Here is a 21,152-nt window from a genome sequence, read left to right on the forward strand (position 1 = left end):
CACAACCATCAGATGCCTACCTCTCGCCCTCATCCCATGGGAGTCAGCTGACTGTGAAGGTGTTACAGAGCAAAATGATGACACTCTACAAAGGCACATACAAACTAATGATTGCCAGTGGTAAGAACAATAATGCTGTTACCTGTTACACAGACTAAACACTGGTTTAATCAATGTATCAAGTAGCACAGGGAACTTAGAGAAATGCACAAATAAGCTATGTTTATTATAATAAATTACACATAAATTACTGCACCAAGCCAAGCCAAGTCTCTAGGATGACTCTCTGGCATCTGCCTCCCAAGTCCATCATGGCCACAGGGTGACACAAACCTTACCTCATCACTACTCCACCGGTTGGGGAATGAGGGACGTAACTTCTTGATGCACACAATCTCTCTCATGTCCTCATAGGAGGGGTCACTGGGCACTAGGTCATGATAGGGAAGCTGGTACTCTTCCACTATACCTGAAAATGTAATTTTATTATCATTAGTGTTTGCCAGGAAGTGGAAATCAGAATCTAACACACAAACTCTTCCCAAAATAAGTGTGATTAATATCACAGGTCTTCAAACCTTCTAACTTCCAAAAAGGTAAGCCAAACAAGCACCTCAAAACTATTTTCAATTTCATAAAGACATTTATTTTTGGCAGATATCTCCTGAACTCACCCTGCATAACATGTGACTGCTTCTATTTCTCTACTATGACACTGGGACGATAGAATAGATTTGGAACTGTATCCCACTTGAACAAAATGTCAGATCTACATTTTTTCTGTTTAATCATAAGGATATGGATTTGTACATTAAACATGCAGAAAATTACATATACATAAAAATATTAATTATAATTTTTAAGTTCAAGGATTTTTCTCTGATTTTTATTTTCTTCTTTAAATTTTCTGTATTTATCCAAATTTTCTAAAAGAATATGTAACTAGTAGGGGAGAAAACTGATCATACGGTGTGTGCCATCTTCTTGGAAATTACACTTAACATTCTTTTTTTTTTAATATTTTTTTTTATTTATTTTTTTTTTTTGACAGGCAGAGTGGACAGGGAGAGAGAGACAGAGAGAAAGGTCTTCCTTTGCCGTTGTTCACACTCCAGTGGCCACCGCGGCCGGCACGCTACAGCCGGCGCACCGCGCTGATCTGATGGCAGGAGCCAGGTACTTATTCTGGTCTCCCATGCGGGTGCAGGGCCCAAGCACTTGGGCCATCCTCCACTGCACTCCCTGGCCACAGCAGAGAGCTGGCCTGGAAGAGGGGCAACCAGGACAGAATCCGGCGCCCCGACTGGGACTAGAACCCGTTGTGCCGGCGCCGCAAGGCGGAGGATTAGCCTAGTGAGCTGCGGCGCCGGCCAATTACACTTAACATTCTAAGTTCTATTTTATCTCTTCTTTCCTTGTCCTTCATTTCAACCTTTCCCCCCCTCTTGTCCTTTAAAAAGCCAGCTACTAGTGCCTTCTTTTTAGCCTTATCTGATCAATGCCTTACACTAATTATAAGCAGCCCTAGAATATGATGCTCTGAACAGTCTTTCTGGAGCACACTTGCTCCAAACCCCAAATCATCTGATACAGAAATGTCACTGCCTGCTTACCTGTAAAAGAGGATACCATGAGATTGGCAGATCATACAACATGTTAAGCTGACGGCAGGTGGGGGCATGTGCTAGCAAAATTTGGGGTTTGTGTTATGCCTTTTCTTTAAATTAAAACCTAAATAAAGTCATAAAGAAAAAGGATGCTTTAGAGTGTTCTCAGACTGTTTGCACTCACCATTTGGTTGCTATTTGTGACTAAAGCTACAGAGTGTAAACTCAGGTATTATGTAGGTTACTATTTCCTTCTGTGTTTCAATATCTTCTCCACATGAGATAAGAGAGGCACGGGCCTAGAACAGGCTCCTTTCATCTCAGTCCTTTCTCCCTTGCTAATTCTCAACACACTGGGCTCAAAAACATCTTGAGGGCCAGCACTGTATCTATTTAATTCTTCTCACACTGCCCTCAGCGCCCACTGTGGGCACCATTACCTGCATGGATGGATGGATGGCGTGGTACGTGTACACACTACAGCAGGCTTAGGCAGAGTCAACCTCGCAGAATTATGATTTCAGCAAACTCTGGCTTTGAACTATAGGCCTCACTCTTTCCCTTTAGTAGGCAATCAAGTAATCAGAATTTTCCATGTTAACTACCGTTTCATTCTGTATTTGAAGACTCAAAACGTTTTTTCTTTTAAAGTCTGAAAGGCCTATGTATGGATACATATCCTTCACTCAAAAGTCCCTGAGCCAGAAAGAGAAATCAGTAAACCTTCATTATTTTCATAAAGGAAGGTGGCTGGAGAATAAAATTTTCTATGCGCTGCTTTCTGGAAAAAGAAAAGAAAGTCCTTTGATGAGAACCTACTGCTACCAAGCACACAAGGAGGGATGCTATGTAACTGATCTTAACTTAATTCTCACAAACTCACGTATGCGATAGCACTATTGTGTGCAGCATTCAGATAAGGAAGTTTGGTTCCAGTGAGCTAAATAACTTGCCCTGAGTCACAGAGCTGGTCTGGGGCACAGCTGTGACTCTAACATCCCTGGGAAGCATTTGTCAAACTCAGCCAGAGATAAGGGAACACTATGCAAAGACAGCCTGGCAGCACCATTAATACCCTGCTGTTCACACAAAGCTTATGTATAAGCTATGAATAATTTCTCATATATGTGGCCCACGGACTTTCAAATACAAGCTCCTTAATTGTTTCAGATACTCAAGAAAATAATTAGAAAAGTGATCTTGTACTCTGCTATGTGTTCGCCATCTACATACCTATCTTAGCTAAGTGTAGGGATATAATTCAAAATTTGGCTCATCTGCTCTCTACAATGCATGAAATCAAGCATAAACAATTAGTTTATATTTTGGTTACTTCTTTTCTTCACCCTTATGATGGAAGACCCATTCAATATTTGCTTAGGGGAATCTTCCTGCGTCAGCTATCCTTTTGGACAAGACAGTCTGTCACTTCAGAGGGAACCCAGTCTACTTCAAGTCGCTCATGAGAGGGCACCGTGTCACAGAAGAGACTTTCTACAAAGTGTGAATGTTCATTTTCTTCCTTATTTAAAACATAAACCTAAATATGTTACAGCTCCGCTAGCCAAAATAAAAATTAATAATGATAATCACATATCATTTTTGAGTACGATTTATGGACCAGGCAACTGTAATTCTCTTTGATGGAACAAGGACATAAGCCTCAGCTAGTTTAGGTTCTTGTTACCTCTGCCTTCTTTCAAGAGACCAGTTCCGTCTCATATCCTATGTTGTTCCCCATCCCACCCCCTGCATTCTTCCCCAGGTTTGGAAGCCACTGGGCCAACTTGAAGAACCAGGATGGAGAAACTCATCTCCACCTACTGTCCCCCAGCCCCACCCGTAGCCTATCTACGATATAAAAAGGCCTGCTAGGGTCAGGGCCTCTGCCACGTGACCTTTCAGTCTGTGAATATGCCAGCAGTTGGTCAACCTCTGTGAGTCTATGTTCTCTGAATAAATCTGGTCTAGCTGCGAATTCGTATTCTGTCTCCTCTCTGTTCTGTGTCCCTTTTCCTTACATTTGGTGCCCCGTGTGAGGCAGAAGCCAGCTGCATTCTTTTCCTTACACCCTTGATATTCACTGCAACCTCACAACTCAGGTATGCAGGGGAATAATAATCCGCCTTGTGGTTAGGAGGACAACACTGGAACCAAGCAAAGTTTAGGCTCCCGCTCAGCATGTCACAAATAAGAAACAGCAGGTGTAAGAACAGCTGTCTGCAAGCAGGCATCTGCCTGCTTCATGGTCAGGATCTCAGAAGCTCTTGTTTTTGCAAATATGAGATTATCTGTACATAGTGCAGCAGCACAATCTGTACAGAGTATTCGGGGTACCTGATACAAAGGAGGGAGCTGACAACTCAGTTCTGTAGCTACCTACTTAAAGACAGATGCTGGAGCAGCATCCAAAACAGCACAAGTAGTAATACTTCTGAATATATACAGATGTCTTATTTGTTGTGACTAGTATTACTAAATAAACCTTATGTTTGTAGATAAATGATCATGAATATTAACAATATTCTGAAAGCTTTAATTTCCTTTTTATAAAAACTGATGTTTTCAGGTTGTTATTTGAGGATGTTTCATAGAAAGTAAAGACATAGGGGAGTTAAGGAATGCATTTCCATCTGCATTTAGGTCTCTACTGTCCCCTCTATAGGGGAAATGATAATCAAGCACTGGAGGGGGGATGGTGACCAGTGCACAGGTGCTAAGCTCCAAAGCGTAGGGAAGGGGGTTGACTTGATGGAGCAACTGCTGCTGGAAGAGAAAGGATACGACACAGAGAAGAGGGTGATCTGAGAAAGGGCAGGGAAAGTGCACAGTGTGTCTAGAAGCTATTCATAAGTAACAGTAGTTGGAGGGAAGGAGGCAGCTCAAGATTATTCTAAGATGAAAATATCATACAGAGGACAGCACCAACAAAAATACAGAGAAGAGGCCAGCGCCGCGGCTCACTAGGCTAATCCTCCACCTTGCGGCACCGGCACACCGGGTTCTAGTCCCGGTCGGGGCGCCGGATTCTGTCCCGGTTGTCCCTCTTCCAGGCCAGCTCTCTGCTGTGGCCAGGGAGTGCAGTGGAGGATGGCCCAAGTGCTTGGGCCCTGCACCCCATGGGAGACCAGGATAAGTACCTGGCTCCTGCCATCGGCAGTGCGGTCCACCGGCCGCGGTGGCCATTGGAGGGTGAACCAACGGCAAAGGAAGACCTTTCTCTCTGTCTCTCTCTCTCTCACTGTCCACTCTGCCTGTCAAAAAATAAAAAATAAAAAAAAAATACAGAGAAGAATAAAAGAAAATCTGATTCAATATACAATATGATAGCTTTGACTTTTTCTCAGAAGTAGCTTTTCAAAGACATCTGTGTTTCTTACCTCCCGATACACATCTCCTAGCAATCTCCCAAAGGATGAGTCCAAAACTGTACATGTCAGCCATGATGTAAGACTGAAAGTGATTTCTGTTCAAGCTTTCATCCAACACTTCGGGAGGCATATAGCGCTTTGTGCCAACTCGAGTGTTGGGTGGTATGTCAACTTCATTGGTATCACTAGGGAAAAAGTAAAGGCAAGCATTAGCGGCACTGAAGAGGAGCAAGTGACAAACCCAGGTGATTCTTGAACAAAGGACTTCAGCCAAAGTTGGCAAAGGAAAACCTTCTGGGGAATAAAAACATTTCCTTGAAAAAATCTATTTTGCTCAAAGTAACACTATATATTCACAGGTAAAAGCCCAGTGGGAAGACTCAATCAGAGTGAAGCCATAACATATGAATTGTATCACCACTAGATCTAATTTAAAACCATTGCTCAATACCCATTAAATGTTTAGAAAATACCTCGTTTCTCTTCATTTTCTAATTTCTTGCTCTTAAAATTGACATGTGTACCTGAAAAATTTTTTGAGAATGTATTTTTTTAAACCAAGTGCTGTGAAGATTTTATACCTACAAACATGTAAGAAAGGGGGTAAGCAGAGGAATGAGGTAAAAGCTTGCAAACATTTTACTTTGACCAGGACAGACATATATAAAAAAGCTTCTTTTACTATCTATTGTTTCACAGCTAAATGGCATTCAGTTTTTTTTTTAAAGAATAAAATGTTATGGAATGTAATCTATTTAGTTGTATGATAGCTGTACAATATGGTTGCTTTATCAGTATTTTCTGTCAGATGGGGGAAATGAACAGAAAGAAATGCAAGGTGAAAGGTGGAGAACTGCTTCCTCAAAGCAGTACAAGGGGCCACAGGTATTTTTTATTATTAATATAAACAGAACAATTTTTATGTATTTCATTAGGTATAGTTTTAAGAAGGTATCATATTTTCCTACTTCTTTCCTTTCCTCAGTCCTCCTCCTTTTTGTTTTAATTTTTGCAAAGACATTTTTTCAATCTACTTATCTACTCTATAATCATAGGCTTAATTCATCACTCACCATAATATTCAACAAGTATAAAGCAGGAAGACCACAGTTTCACAGGAGTGTAAACAAGAGTTAAAAACAACAATCATATCACAAGATGTTTGTTTCATTCCTATACATTTTTGTGTGTGTTCTATATTAACTGCCTACTTATCAGGGCAAATACGCAATATCTGTCCTTTGAGATTGGCTTATTTCACTAAGTATAACAGTTTTCCAATACATCTGTTTTGTTGCAAATGACAGAATTTCATTCTTTATCCAGTCATTAGTTGATGGACATCTGGGTTGATTTCATATCACAGCTATTTCAAGTTGAACTACTATAACCATAAGGTTACAGATAATTCTTTCATATGTTTAATTCATTTTGTTAAGGGGTAAATTCCCAGCAGTGGGATGGCTGGGTCATATGGTAGATCTATTTTCAGAGCTCTGAGGAATCTCCAAACTCTCTTCCATAATGGTTGTATCAGTTTATATCCCCACCAACAATGGATTAGGGTACCTTTTCCCGCACATCCTTGCCAGACTTTTTTTTGTGATTTTTGGATGATACCCATTCTAACTGGGGTGAGGTGAAGCCTCATTGTGTTTTTCACTTGCATTTCCCTGATGGTTATTGATAATGACTCAGACTATAACTTTTAGAAATATATTGAATAGCATTTGTAAAGTGGGCATCCTTGTCTTATTCTGGATCACGATGGAAATACTGGATCATGATGCTGGCTGGCTGTTTTTCATATACTGCCTTGATTTTGTTGAGAAATGTTCCTTCCATACCCAGTTTGCTAAATATTTTTTTTTATCATGAAAGGATAAAATATTTTATCCAATGCTTTCTCTTGAGATAATCATGTGGTTTTTATTATTTAGTTAATGTGATATATCACATTTTTGATTTGTATATGTTGAACTATTCTTGCATACCAGGGATAAATATCACTTGGTCTAGGTACATGATGTTTCTTATGCGATGCTAGATTCAATTAGCTAAAATTTGTTGAAGATATTTTTGCATCTATGTTCATCAGGGATATTGGTCTAGAATTCTCTTTCTTTGTTGTGTCTTTTTCTGATTTTGAAATTAAGATGATGCTAGCCTCACAGAAAGAGTTTGGGAGGATTCCCTCCTTTTCAATTGTTTTGAGTAGTTTGAGAATTGGAATTCTTTAAAAGTTTGGTAGAATTCAACAATGATTTCATCTGGTCCTGGGCTGTTCTTTGTTGGGAGGGTCTTTATTAATGATTCAATCTCCATCTTGGTTATTGGTCTATTTAGGTTTTCTACATCTTCATGGCTCAATTTTAGTAAACTGTACGGGTACAACAATCTACCCATTTCTTATAGATTTTCCAATTTGTTGGAATATAGCTGTTTGTAGTTAATTCCTGATGGTTCTTTTTATTTCTGCAGTTTCCACTTTAACAACTCCTTTTTCATTTCTGATTATATTCATTTATAACTTCTCCCACCCCTTTTTTTGGTTAGTTGGGACACTGGTGTATCAATTTTATTTTTTCATAAAACTAGTTCTTAATTTCACTGATCTTTGTATCTATTTTTGCTTTTATTTTTCTTTATTTCTATTCTATTTTTAATTATTTCTCTCTTTCTCCTAATATTGGGTTTGATTTTTTCTTGTTTTCCTAGGTCCTTGAGATACATTATTAGATCAATTTATTTGATGCTTTTGATGTAGGCACTAATTGCAATAAACTTTCCTCTTCACACTGCTTTTGCTGTATCCCACACGTTTTAATATGTTGTGTTGTTATCTTCATTCATTTCCAAGAATTTATTTCACTTTTGATTTTTTCTATGACCCACAGTTCATTCAAGACCATATTATTCAGTCTCCAGGTATTTGAATATTTTTTAGAGTTTCCTAAGTTGTTAATTTTCAGCTTCATTCCATTGTGATCAGAAAACATACATGGCATTTTTTAAAATTTGTTGAGACCTGCTTTTTGGCCTATACAGTTCTTGATTTTTAGTACATTTATACAGTTGTACAAAAGTGATTCATTTTAGAATGCATTTGCATTGAATCAACTGAAATTGACAACAGTGAAGGGCAGGAGTTTGGCACAGTGGCTGAAGTCCACTTGAGAGACACGTGCCATATGAGAGTGCCTGGTGTGGGTCCTGGCAACTCTAGTTTCCTGCTACTGCACTATGGAAAGCAGTGGGTGATGGGCTCCAGTATTTGGGTCTCTGCCACCATTGCAGCAGACATAGATGGAATTCTGGACTCCCGGATTCAACCTGGCCAGCCCTGGCTGTTGCAGGAATTTGAGGAACCAGTAGATGGAAGATTTCTCTCTGTGCCTTAAAAGTAAAATTAAAATAAAGGGGCCAGTGCTGAGGTGAACTGGGTAAAGTTGCATACTGCAGTACCAGCATCCCATATGGGCATCGGTTCGAGTCCCAGCTGCTCCGCTTCCTATCCAGCTCTCTGCTTCGGACTGGGAAAGCAGTAGAGGATGGTCCAAGTCCTTGGGCCCCTGCTCCCATGTGGAAGACTTGGAAGAAACTCCTGGTTCCTGGCTTCAGATCAGCACAGCTCTGACCATTGCAGCCATTTAGGGAGTGAACCAGCAAATGGAAGATCTGTCTGTCTGTCTGTATCTCTCTCTCTGCCTCTCTGTAACTCTGCCTTTCAAATAAATAAATAATTGTTTAAAAAAAAGAGGGGCTCCATGGGAGTACATTCAGAAAGGCCAAAGATGTACTCTGACCATAGCAGATAAAGATCTGGGGCAATTTCATACTCTCCTTAGTCTTAGCCTCATAATGCTACTTGGATTTGGCAAGTCAGGAAAGGATAACAAAATCTGATATTGAGACAGCTATTGGAGAAATGAAAAGTGACTGTTACCTAATGACATAATGAAGATTTGTGATAGCTGGACTCTACAGGAAGGTACTTCAAAAACCTTGTGAAAAATAGAATTGTAAAAGAAGTTCATTTCAGTGCCAAAAAATTTTGAAACCCATGCATAGTTTCTCATCATACACCTTCCCAGGAACTTTTTGAAACCCCTCATATATAGGTCATCTTTAAACTCTCTTTCCCTCAAAGCCTGCAAAAGTATAATCAAAGACTCTGAAGACGTATCAAACATGCAAGCCTCATTCCTCACACCACCCAGGCACGCTCAGTGAGGCCAGTGGCGAGTGTCTGGATGAAGACTCTCCCCACTAGACTGAGTCAATACTGTCAGGAACTTCTTTGAGCCCAAAATATCTGTCACAAGCATTTAGGGTATTTCCTAAGAAGGACATTCACGGTGTGTCATGCCAATCATACACTGAGTGAAAGAGGGAAAAGGCCAGCCTTGAGTGTGCTTTGCTATGGAAAGAAGAAAAATTTTAAATCTGTTCTACATACACCATAAAATGAGAGATTGCTGATATAGAGAAGGATAGAGAGAATTTTGTTGAGCAAATTCATGCTGTAAAATGTTACTATTAACCCAGTGGGAAAATCCTTTCACGCTACATTGAAGCATCAAACATACTAAGTTCACAGTAACTAAAAGATAGTATCAGACATAGAGCTCTTGGACATACTGCTCTGCCCGTTCTTCCCTCCAGCATGTTTCTATGCTTGAAAGTAACTAAAGTGCATTTCCTCCTTGGGTTTTCAGTACCATCACTCTACCTATTCCCAAATAATGCAGCAGAGAGAGAAACTGGGCTTGTCTTAATCTGGAAGATCAAAAACAGAAATTACAGTGATGTTAATATTGGGTCACCAAGAATAAAGAACAAGAGAGAAAAGCAGAGTGTGATAGTATCATGCATGTAAGAACAGGATACAGTGTGAGAGAAGGGCCAAGGAGAAAGAAAGAAAGATGCAGAAGTGGCTGGGGGCCGTCAGCTTGCTCTGGCTTCCCTATCCACAGAGGGGTGACAACCAGGGCAGGCAAGAAAAGGTGGCCCTTGCACTGAGGGTGTAGTCAGTTGAAACAACTCCAAACCCACCAGGTAATCCTATGCACACCTGTAGTCAAACCACGCAATCATACACAGGAAGTGTAGAGAGGACACCAGGTAGTTCTAGGAGGGATAAAAGCGGATAAATGTAGGAGGGAATGTAATGGGGCTATCTACAACATTTCATTCTTCTAATACAGAAAACCAAAGGAAAACAAGGCAGATAATCAACACGTGCTAATAATAAATTTTTACCTAGGTGATTTTCTATTCTGTATGTTTCTAAGAAACAGATGTATTATTATATAAGTAAGAAGAACTCAGCAGGATCAGGAACTAGAAATGTTTTGGGAATTAAAAGGCAGGTTCTAGACATGAAGATCGAAAGTGACCTGAACAACTGAACAACATTACAGGGCAGATGAGTTTCTACCAAGGAGACCTGAAGAACAGGCTGGGGTGGATCTGATTTAGTCATAAAAAGGATGAAACCATCTGGCGCCACGGCTCAATAGGCTAATCCTCTGCCTTGCAGCGCCGGCACACCGGGTTCTAGTCCCAGTTAGGGCGCCAGATTCTGTCCCGGTTGCCCCTCTTCCAGGCCAGCCCTCTGCTGTGGCCAGGGAGTGCAGTGGAGGATGGCCCAAGTGCTTGGACCCTGCACCACATGGGAGACCAGGAGAAGTACCTGGCTCCTGCCTTCGGATCAGCGCGGTGCACCGGCCACAGCATGCTGGCCACAGAGGCCATTGTGGGGTGAACCAATGGCAAAGGAAGACCTTTCTCTCTGTCTCTCTCTCTCACTGTCCACTCTGTCAAAAAATAAAAAAATAAAAAAATAATAATAATAATAAAAATAAAAAAGGATGAAATCTTGTCATGCGCAACAACACGGATGGAACTAGAGTCATAAGGGTCAGTGAAACAAGCCAGGCGCAGAAGGGAAAGTAGCACATGACCGCACTAACTCGTGGAGTCAATGAAGTCGACCTGATAGGAGAGTCTCTCGGTGGTTACCCAACGCTGGGGTAGGAGGAAGTGACAGGTGGGAGCAGGTCATTTAATGGGTCCTAAGTGACACAGGAGTAAGGAGCTCTGGGGTCCCACTGCACAGGAGGGTGACTACAGATAATGACAACACTACTTTTCTAGAAAAATAAAAACTAAAAGAAAGGGGCTTGAGTGTTTTCACCATGAAGAAATAAGAACTGTCTGCAGAATTAGGTGTGCGTATCTTGATTTGACATTACATGACGTATGCACATACAAATCAGGACCCCATAAATATGTAAAGGTTTTATATATCAGTTAAAGTTTTTAGAAAACAAACAAAATAACTGAGTGCAGCAGTCACCCTGGGGAAATACACTCTCTTCTCCCTTCCCATGAAGAAGGGCTGTGCGTGTTTGCACTGAAGGGTTGACACCTGAACAGTACAGTTCAGAGCTCACCAGGGAAGGCAACTGACCCACACGCACAGTATAATTAATACCCCCGCTGGGTTTAACATGGCTGTTGTCCCTATTAATGTGAGTGCCCATGAGATTAAGTAGAATTGGAAGGAAATAACAAATCAGATTTGATGAGAATCAATTAAGAGATGGAAGGTAAATTCCTTTCCAGGCAAAGCCTTTTTATAATCACATTTTCAGGCCTATTTTTCCTTATAAACATTAGGGACAGTAGCGCTGACATAAGAAACAAATAAAAAATATTCATACTTTTCTGAAAAAGTGAACATGAAGGGCTGGGGCATGAAGATGACTCATTTGGGGAGATGATGGGTTCTGCCCTTCCAGCCTATGGTGGGTTGTTGGGAAAAACACACCAGGAGCAAGGTCCTATTGCCATGCATTTCAGTACTACGCTGTATGCAACACGTCCCAACACAATCCCAGCAGAGATGTCTCAGACTATGAGTTGGTGGCGGTTTGGGATGCAGGGAGCCAGGAGCAAAATCCTACAGAAAAGGCGCCACCTATGAACCAGGCATCGGGTGGAGGTGGCAGAGAGGGGTCAAGCTCCTCCAAGTTTCTAGGTACTGGGATTCTGGGGCTGTGTAGGAAGGTGGATGGGAAGGGCTAATCGTATTCCATCTTAAAAGGCAGGGCTGTCCTCCGTTAGGATTCCATAAAAAGGCATGCCAACCGAGGTCCCATTGTTGACATCACAGGGACTATGGTGTGACAGAGAAAAAGCCCAGTGTGATGGAGAAAGAGCGCCACTCTGATGACTGAAAGCTCCCTTTGGGGACACCCCAATGCTCCACCAACCCAGGGAGGTTGCAGAGCAAGTGCGAAGTCTCAAGGCTTCGGGACAAAGGAGAGAAGCAAAGAGACGATGTTGACACTGTCTGTATCACAGATCGGGGAGAGGAGCAGGGGAGAGAAAAGCAGATATAGGAGTAAAATCTTGCTCTTTTCTTCCTCTCCTGCCCTGGTGGAGAGGAACAGAACCCAAGAGGGGGTGATGAGGGCAAAGCACCCTGCTGGCCAATGACTCTCCCCACTGACACTGTTCAGAAACCTGGCACGCGGTGATGATGGAAAGCAGAGCTGTAGCAGGTTGTGCAATCTACATACAGTGACTCGTTCACTGGCAGAAGCCGGCTGCACTGCCTCACGTACACTTCTGATACAGCACCAATGCCTGGTGTGGCCAGCGTGCACCCCACACATCAGTGTGTGAGTGTGGGAGGGAAGTCAGGCGCGGCCTGTAGGCACGGAGAGGCTGAAAGTGGAGCCTCCCACCAGGACCCCGAGCAGGCTGGAGAATGAAACACGAGCATCCCCCAGGGCTTTGTGAACAGTGCCTGCCTCATAAGCTCTCCATCAAGCCCGAGATGAAGGTGAGTGTGAGACTTTTGGTGGCAGGGAAGGGATAAAGGAGATTTTTTTTTTTTAAATATGAGTTTAGGGTCTCTACTTACTTTATGTGAAATGTTTTTCATGTTAACAGTACTTCCTCACTACAAATCCATTCCAGGAATTCTGGCAAGAAATATACTCCTCCCTACCCGCCCCCCGCCCTTCTTCTCGCACCTGCTGGAAACAGCCCAGTGCACACTCCCCTTGCTACCATCAACTGCAGTCAGAGTTTCAGGAAAACAAGAGCAGAGCCCCTGGTGGCAGTGGGACGCAAGAATAGGAGCCGAACACTCAGCTCCAGCACAGTGGCTCAGCCTCCCTGAGCCTGTATGCACCTGTGGGTGGTCCTTCTGCTGCAGTCGCTGATGCCCTAAGCAGAGGGAGGTGAGAGGAACAGAGGCAGAAGGGAGAAAAGAAAGATAATAAAGACAGGAGACACCAACACTATACACCTTTTGTCCATTTAAAAAGCTTTTCAAAATATAAGACCTGCACGTTAAAGAATGTGTGAAAGGAGAGAGAGACCACCACTGTTTTGCCTGCAGCTGGTAACTGATGTCTAAAACTACAAACACTGGAGGATGCTAAATCACCTCTTAGCCTACAGACACCACCCCACCCCCAGCATGACAGGTTCTCCAAAAAGGGGCCATGTCTGGGCAGTTGCCACAGATCTTGCAGACAGCTGTGGAAATCACTTGCCGCACTGAACTTGTGCCAGTCGGGTGATCACCCAATGAGTAGCTGCCAGCAACACTTTTCCCAGGCTTCATGGCTGCTAGGAGTAAATCCTGAGATACCTGGGGTTCCTTAGAAAGGCAACTGGAGAACTAGAAGTCCTCGAACAGAAGGTAGGTATGGTTGCAGAAGGCATGATGGGGGGTGCTGACTCTCACTAATGAGGCTCGATCTGAGGCTCTGGTAAGTCATTGAGCCATGCCATTTAAAAGGAAAAAAACCAACAAGTACACCAAGCAGAAGCAGTGTTCCAAATAATGACAATCTGACCAGGGCATCTGTGTCACAAGGCTAGTCCTCAGTGTCGCTTTGCTATCTAACATTTAATGGAACAGACGCCCTAAGCCAGGATTTATTTTGCCACTAAGAAAGTATTTTATCCTGACAGTGAAGCACCAGAGGGGTTACTTGCATCTCCGGAGTGAAAAGTGAAAATTTCTGTGAGCGCCTCTGAGCCATTTCGTGAGTCACCGTTTCATCCCCCCAAGAGAGATTCAAGGTAGCAGTGACGCTGGCCAGGGCTCACCTGCATTCAATCTCTGCAGCACAGGAAACGCATCCGCACTTACGTCATTTCCAAGGGAGTGCAGGATTAAAAAAATATTACATGGGCAGGAAATCTCTAAGGCACTGGCTGTTCTCTTCGTGGTTCTCAACTTCCCTGGGAACCTCCCAGAGATGATTTAGAAGCTGAAGAGAACGTTTACCACTGTGTAGAGAGCTGGGTAAAGATTAAGTTCTCACAGAAAGCTCACCTACGAAGTCTGAGAATTCAGCACTGGGCCAGCTATGACTCCACTTGTAATAAAACACTGTGAATATCTGCATGTGTTCACATGTGCACGCACACACACACGCACACACACACACTCACACACACCGATACAAAACAGGAGGAAAAGAGTAACCAGGGCAGCACGTAAAGCAAGGTTTCCATGTTATGCTCAGAAATTGCGACAAGCAAATTTTGAAACATGGGAAATAAAAAAACAGCAATTTACTAAGCCCCCATTTATTAAGCCTCCATATAAGGAATGAGGAGACTGAGGTGCAGAAGCTGGTCTCAGAGATGTCAGCCTATGCAGGTGACATCTGAACCAGCAGCACATCTCCCCTCCTCTTGATGAACCAGTCAATGTATGCCAGGCACATCTCCAAACTGTCCCCTGCAGAGTTCTCTTTCCTTCCTAGAATCAGGCTTTGCATGAAGTGTGAGAGGCCATCAGTTTGCTTCCCTTACACTAAGCAGAAGTCAGTTTCAGAAATATAACAGATAGTCAATCTCTTTTTTTAAGGTTTATAAAGGAGATGAGTTTGTAATTATTTTGTTATTGCCTACCTTTATTGATTCAAAATGATGTTAGGATGCCTGTAGTGGGTAATTCACTATGTCCTATCAAATGGGAAACACGCTAATTACCATGGATGCTGCTCTCGGGATGCCCAGTGACTAGCAGGAAAGATGAGGCAGGCACCAAAATATTTACAATGGCAGGCAAACCAGGGCCAGGAGGTTACTACAGGAGTGCAGAGGGCGTGCCATTCTTCCGAGATTGGGGATGAGTAAGGTGACTGAGAGGCAACTCCTAAGATTAGATTAAAGTACCCAGAGAAGCAGAGACTTCCCAAGCTAAAGACTGTGCAAAGAATCAAGAGCAAGACAGTAGCAAGCATGAGATACATGAGGAGAAAACACAAGAGTTTTATCAACGAGAGCACACAGACTGGAGAGTTTGCACAATATAAAACTAGGGATGTGGACTCAGTCCACAGCGTGGAGGGTCTCTGGAGCCAAGGAAAGATGCTATTGGGCTTCATCTTGGAGTCCATATGGAACCATTCACTTATCCATTACATGAGATTTTTAGCCAGCACCTAAAAATCAGCACCAGGGAAAGGTACCAGGAATGCAAATGCAAAAAAATCATATGTTCTACCTTCACTGCCCATTGAGAGTGACAGGGAAGAAGCCAACACACCTCTACAGATTGAGAAATGTCATAATAATACATACAGGGCCACACTGGAACTACAAAGATTGACTTAAAATGAGACTTGTGAGGGAATCACAATAAATGGCATCTCACGGAAGCTTAGCAGTAAGCATCTGGATAGAGAATGCTGTGTGAGAGAATGACAGATCCAGGCTAAAATGCTTGCAGCTGTGAGAAGTATAGTGTTCAGTCAGGGTCACTATAGAAAATGGTCAACACTGAGCTGGGGACAGGGCTCAAGAAGAGGCCAGGGTCAGACAAGGAAGGATCTACTGCACCCAAGGACTTTAACTATAGTTAAACCACAGTGAGAGGAAACTGTGAAATTCTGATGTCGCACAGTCATGCTTCAAGAAAATAAATCCAGAGCAGTGTGCACAAAAGCCTGCAACAAGAAATAGGAAGTAACAAATGCTGCACAGCAGAAACTAGGAAAATGCTAGAGGCAGCCCAAAGTGCACCAGTACAGGAGGAATTCCAGGAAGACAGAATTTATCCCACTCTGCATACCAAAAATCAGGGGGAAAACGAAGGTGCCAAGCACTCACCTTCTATAACGGATCAACCCAAACGGGAATAGGAGAGCATCAAAAAAAAAAAAAAATACTCAAGAGGTAAAGAGAGCAGAAGCAGTGGTTAGAGACAGGGAAGTGGTGGACAAAGGCACATGAGGAAAATGGGAGGAGGTAAGGTTTGGGCCTGAGGACAGCCACAGGGTGAACGGGACAAGGGCTGGCGACAAAGACAGATGGCGTCTCTCGGTGAAGCGGAAGCATGAGGGTGAGGAGCAGAAGACAAAAGACAAGGTATAAACTGCTGCGCTGCCCTGCTGGACTTCCCTCTGGACCTATTTGGAAAATTTTACCAGGGCCGTACAAGGAGGAAAGAGAAGCAGGGAAATCTGAGAAGCATCACGAAGCTGGGTGGTTTTAGGTTTTTTGTTTTTTTTTTTTTGTAGGAGAGACTTGAAAAGAGTTGCAGGCCAGAAAAAAAGAATTCAGAAAAATGGATTTAACAATCTTTACTGGCAGGAGGTTCATGTTTCTAACTTAAACTTATAGCCCCAATCACTTCCCTTTGCTCTGTTTTTGAAAGATCAAGAACTTGAATTTGCCATGCACTAAATGGTGCATTATTAAATCGAACCTCAGCCTTTACATCCAGGTGAAAATACAATCCATTAGTCCTTTCTTGGGGGTTTTCTTTTCCAAACCTTGAACCGTCTCATGGCTTTTCCTCTGTACCCTTCACTACCTTCTACTGTGTCTGGAAACATCTACAAGGGAGTCCAAGAACTTGTTAAACACTAAGCCTGAATTGGGCTTTGAAAAAGGTGACAGCATGATGATCCCACTACAGCACTGATTTGCAAAACTCAATTTGCTTGTCTTGCTGTCAAAAAAGAGGAACCATCTCTTCCAATTGAATCGTCTAAAAGGAGTATCTCTACTTCAAGTGAGAGTAAGTAAAACAGTCTCCAACCCACGCACACATCCCCTCCCCAGTGTGCAAAAGCTTCCGGTAAGAACATAGTTCCGGCCGGCGCCGCGGCTCACTAGGCTAATCCTCCGCCTAGCGGCGCCGGCACACCGGGTTCTAGTCCCGGTTGGGGCGCCGGATTCTGTCCCGGTTGCCCCTCTTCCAGGCCAGCTCTCTGCTGTGGACAGGGAGTGCAGTGGAGGATGGCCCAGGTGCTTGGGCCCTGCACCCCATGGGAGACCAGGAAAAGCACCTGGCTCCTGGCTCCTGCCATCGGATCAGCGCGGTGCGCCGGCCGCAGTGCGCCAGCCGCGGCGGCCATTGGAGGGTGAACCAACGGCAAAAGGAAGACCTTTCTCTCTGTCTCTCTCTCTCACTGTCCACTCTGCCTGTCAAAAAAAAAAAAAAAAAAAAAAAGAACATAGTTCCAAGGAGCCCCCAAGCACTTGAAAGCCACTGTTATACATGTCCAGGCATTATATTCAGCATGTGAGCTGCTGTGTAATGGTGCTGACTACCAAGTCTATTTTGTTAAGAGTTTCCAACATCTTTCATAAAGTACTTCTGCAAGTTATCTTCACTATATATTACATAAAAAGATTGCTTTTATCACTATACAAACTTTAGATTTTCCCTGACATGTTGCCCTACTTACAATGCCAGGAGAGCTCAGACCACGTATCCCCAGACATCAGCTCCCTAAGCTTTTCCATGCAGCTACATTCATGGCAGCCACAGACCTAAGGTACAGCAGCTTAGAGTCAGGCCCCTGAAGAGCCCAGACACAGCAGCCCTGCCCAGACAGGCTGTGCTACAGATCTAAAGTCTGGTGGTTATTTTTCGTCTACAGAAAAAGTTGAAGGTAATGGAACCTGTCAATTACTAAATATCCCAGAAGTTCTTCAGTTACCAAACCCTTTGGGAGCATTGGGCTTTAAAATTCATACTCTGCTAAACAATGATAGGAAAGAATCCTGAATAGCATATTTGTCCAATTTGATACTAACCTAATAAATTTAACAGCCAGGCCCAGGTCAGCTATACAGCAAGTTCCATTTTTCTTCACCAGGATGTTCTTACTTTTCAGATCTCGGTGGGCAATTGCTGGTTTGCCTTGCGTACTGAAGATTTCGGTGTGTAAGTGGCATAAGCCACTGACAGAAGAGTAGGCTAGCTTCAGCATCGACTTTGTGTCTAGAGTGGTGGACTTCAAGTAATCATAAAGGGAACCATTTTCATGGTAGTCTGTGATTAGGTACAACTGGGTCCAGGACCCTGTTCCCTTGATGTCTGCAGCAATAAACCCTAAAAAGAAAAAAGGAAAAATAGGTTTTTAAATATTTAATTTATTTATTTGAATGGGAGAATTACAGAGACATAAGGAGAGACAGAATTACAGAGACAGAGAGAGGGAGACATAGAGGAGGGAGACTGGGCCAGGCTGAAACCAACAGCTTCACGGAGGTCTCCCATATGGATAGCAGGGGCCCAAGCACTTGAGCCATCCTCCCATGCTTTCCTAGGTACATTAGTAGGAAAGTGAATTGGAAGTGGAGCAGCCAGGACTGGATCTGGCACTCACACGGGACGCTGGAGTCACAGGCGACAGCTTAATCACTGTTCCAGAATGCCAGCCGCAGGCAGTGTTTTCTGAATAGTATCAAGAAGAACTTGTATTCTCAAATACCATTCTTTGTCCATTGGTGTATTTTGTTTATCATTTCACTCAATTTTCTGATTATGTGAATGACTATATTAAATTATTAATACTAGTCAGAAGCAATCAAAATTGGAGTGGTAGAAAAATATTCAGAGCTCACATACGAAAACATTTTTTTAATTAATTTGAGAGATGGAGAAGGAAAAGAGCCCCCATCTGCTGATTTATTGTCCAGATACCCACGATGGCTAGCGGTGGGCCAGCCAAAGCCAGGAGAGAACTCAATCCAGGTCTCCCACACGGGTGGCAGAAACCCAATTCTTTGAGCGATCATGTTGCCTTCCAGGGTCTATGTTAGCAGGAAGCTGGGGTCGGCAGCTGGAGGGGTGTATTGAACCTAGGCACTGTGATATGGCATATAGGTCTTAACCACTAGGCTGAGTGCCCTCCCCAGGACGTCTTCCTGCTCAGCAGTTGTAGTATGGCATTAGATATAAGACACTGTTTACAAAAGAGGGTCTTGAGTTAAGGGACACACCTCACTGATTAGTCTACTTGAATGATTCAGACAGATCATGTCTAACCTGAGAAAATAGATAAAAAAATAAATTCTCAGCATAGACTCTTGATATAAAAAAGCACTGTGGATACAGTTACTGTAACTTTTCACATTTAAACTATGCCCCTTCAAGTCCCTAAAACTTCCCAAGAAAGTCTGAAGTCTGGTTTTCACATCTGCATTTTCTGTTGCTGCAGAAAAAAATGGTAGTGAGTATTTCACTTGCAGCTCACCATTCATTCGGCAGTGCCTTAGTCACTCCTCCTGTGGGGTCTCCCACTTAGACGCTTACAAGGTTCTTGGGTCTGGGCCAAGAAGGAAAATTCTGTATGTTTCATAACGGGTCTAAGCAGACGAGTTAGCAGGCGTCAGCAGAAAGACAGGAGGAAGCTAGGAAAATCCGAACATTGCGCCTCAGACTTTGCTCACCCAAAATGTTTTCGTGCCTCATCAACACTGTCTGGTAGATTTCGGTCTCTCTGAACCAGCTGGCTTCCTCCGTGGTGAAGAACACTTTCACGGCCACCTTTTCGCCACGCCACTTGCCCATCCAAACTTCCCCATAGCGACCTTTTCCAATCTGCTTCACCATCTGAATCTGCTTAGCTATCGTCCTTTGGACCTGTTAAATCCCGAAACACACTGTTATTGTATTCACAGCACTACAGATGTTTTTTTTTTTTTTTCTCCAGAGAAGAAACAATGCAAGATATAAAATAGCCAGTATTTTTTTCTTTTTATAGACAAGTTATTTGTATTTAGTTATTAATTTATGCAATACAATTTATGCAATACCTTTCAAATCTCTTTGAAGTAGACTGAGGATTCTGAATGTTCAAAATCTTGCTTCTAAATTGCTATCTCATTCTACCTACTATCATTTTCACTGAGACAAACAGCTGAATGGCTTCACAGTAACTGGTGGAATAGACAATTTCCATTCCTCCCACCAGAATGGGATGTTTCATACTCTGAAGGGACTCTTGCTGCCATACTCTCAATCATGGATAAAGTATAGGAAAACAAAATTGCAAGGCATTGTTGGGTACATCAGAAATAAAGGAAATCTTTAGGGAGGGAGCAGGAAGAGAGAGAAGGAGGGAGGAGAGCAGAGGGAGTTGAGAGCAGAGCAGGGAAGCATCAGCAGATACAAAAGCCAGGCTGCTGTTTGGACACTGACCAAGAGCAGCACTGACACCCAGCATCTAGGAGCTGATCCCGTAACACTGGAGCAAGGACCACCCAATGGTGCCAAACTTGCCCTGGGGTGGGAGCATGCCATAGCTCCCACAAAAGCCAAATACAAAGCCTCTCTGGGGCAATCACTTGCATGGTCAATTCTCATCCCACAACCATGGTGAGATAACAGAACTTTGAAGGAGCTCTTGCTGCCAAACAACTTGATCATTGATAAAATACAAGAAAGAAACTGTAATGGAGCTGGGCTCACCAAGAAATAAAGGAACCCTCCAAGGGAGGATGGAAGGAAGGAAGGGAAGAAAAAAGTAGGGCAAAAGAAGAAAAGGGAGAGAAAGAGGGAAGAAAAGAATAAATTCCTTAAAAGGGAAGAGCCACGATCAATGAGTCATCAACTAAAACAGCCCAACTGGACTCAACTCCTTCAGATTACACAGTGGAATTTTCAGATGTAAAATCCTAAGGAATTGGAAATGCAATCCATAAAGAGGGAGATGGAATGAAAAATAGGCCTGCAGGAAGAGAGTACTGGAAATGATACTTCTGGGGCCAGCACTGTGGCGTAGTGCAGAAAGCCTCCACCTGCAGCACTGGTATCCCACATGGGTGCTGGTTAGTGTCCTGGCTGCTTAACTCCCAATCCAGCTCCCTGAGGATGCACATGGGAAAGTAG

General features: G+C 43.0%; 1 protein-coding gene across 6 annotated transcripts in view; it reads right to left on the reverse strand.

Moving 5' to 3' along the window:
• BMPR1B (bone morphogenetic protein receptor type 1B) overlaps window positions 1-21,152 on the reverse strand; it is a 447,531-nt gene that overhangs the window by 5,184 nt on the left and 421,195 nt on the right. For all 6 annotated transcript variants that reach the window (XM_008267582.4, XM_017347401.3, XM_051819553.2 and 3 more), the window contains 4 exons: window positions 19,712-19,904; window positions 18,071-18,368; window positions 4,988-5,163; window positions 339-469 (listed from right to left, as the gene is read on the reverse strand). In XM_008267582.4, the coding sequence (XP_008265804.1) occupies window positions 339-469; window positions 4,988-5,163; window positions 18,071-18,368; window positions 19,712-19,904 (798 nt within the window). The remainder of the gene's footprint in view (window positions 1-338; window positions 470-4,987; window positions 5,164-18,070; window positions 18,369-19,711; window positions 19,905-21,152) is intronic.

The sequence above is a fragment of the Oryctolagus cuniculus genome, chromosome 8 (genome assembly GCF_964237555.1).
Source record: "Oryctolagus cuniculus chromosome 8, mOryCun1.1, whole genome shotgun sequence".
Classification (NCBI taxonomy): domain Eukaryota; kingdom Metazoa; phylum Chordata; class Mammalia; order Lagomorpha; family Leporidae; genus Oryctolagus; species Oryctolagus cuniculus.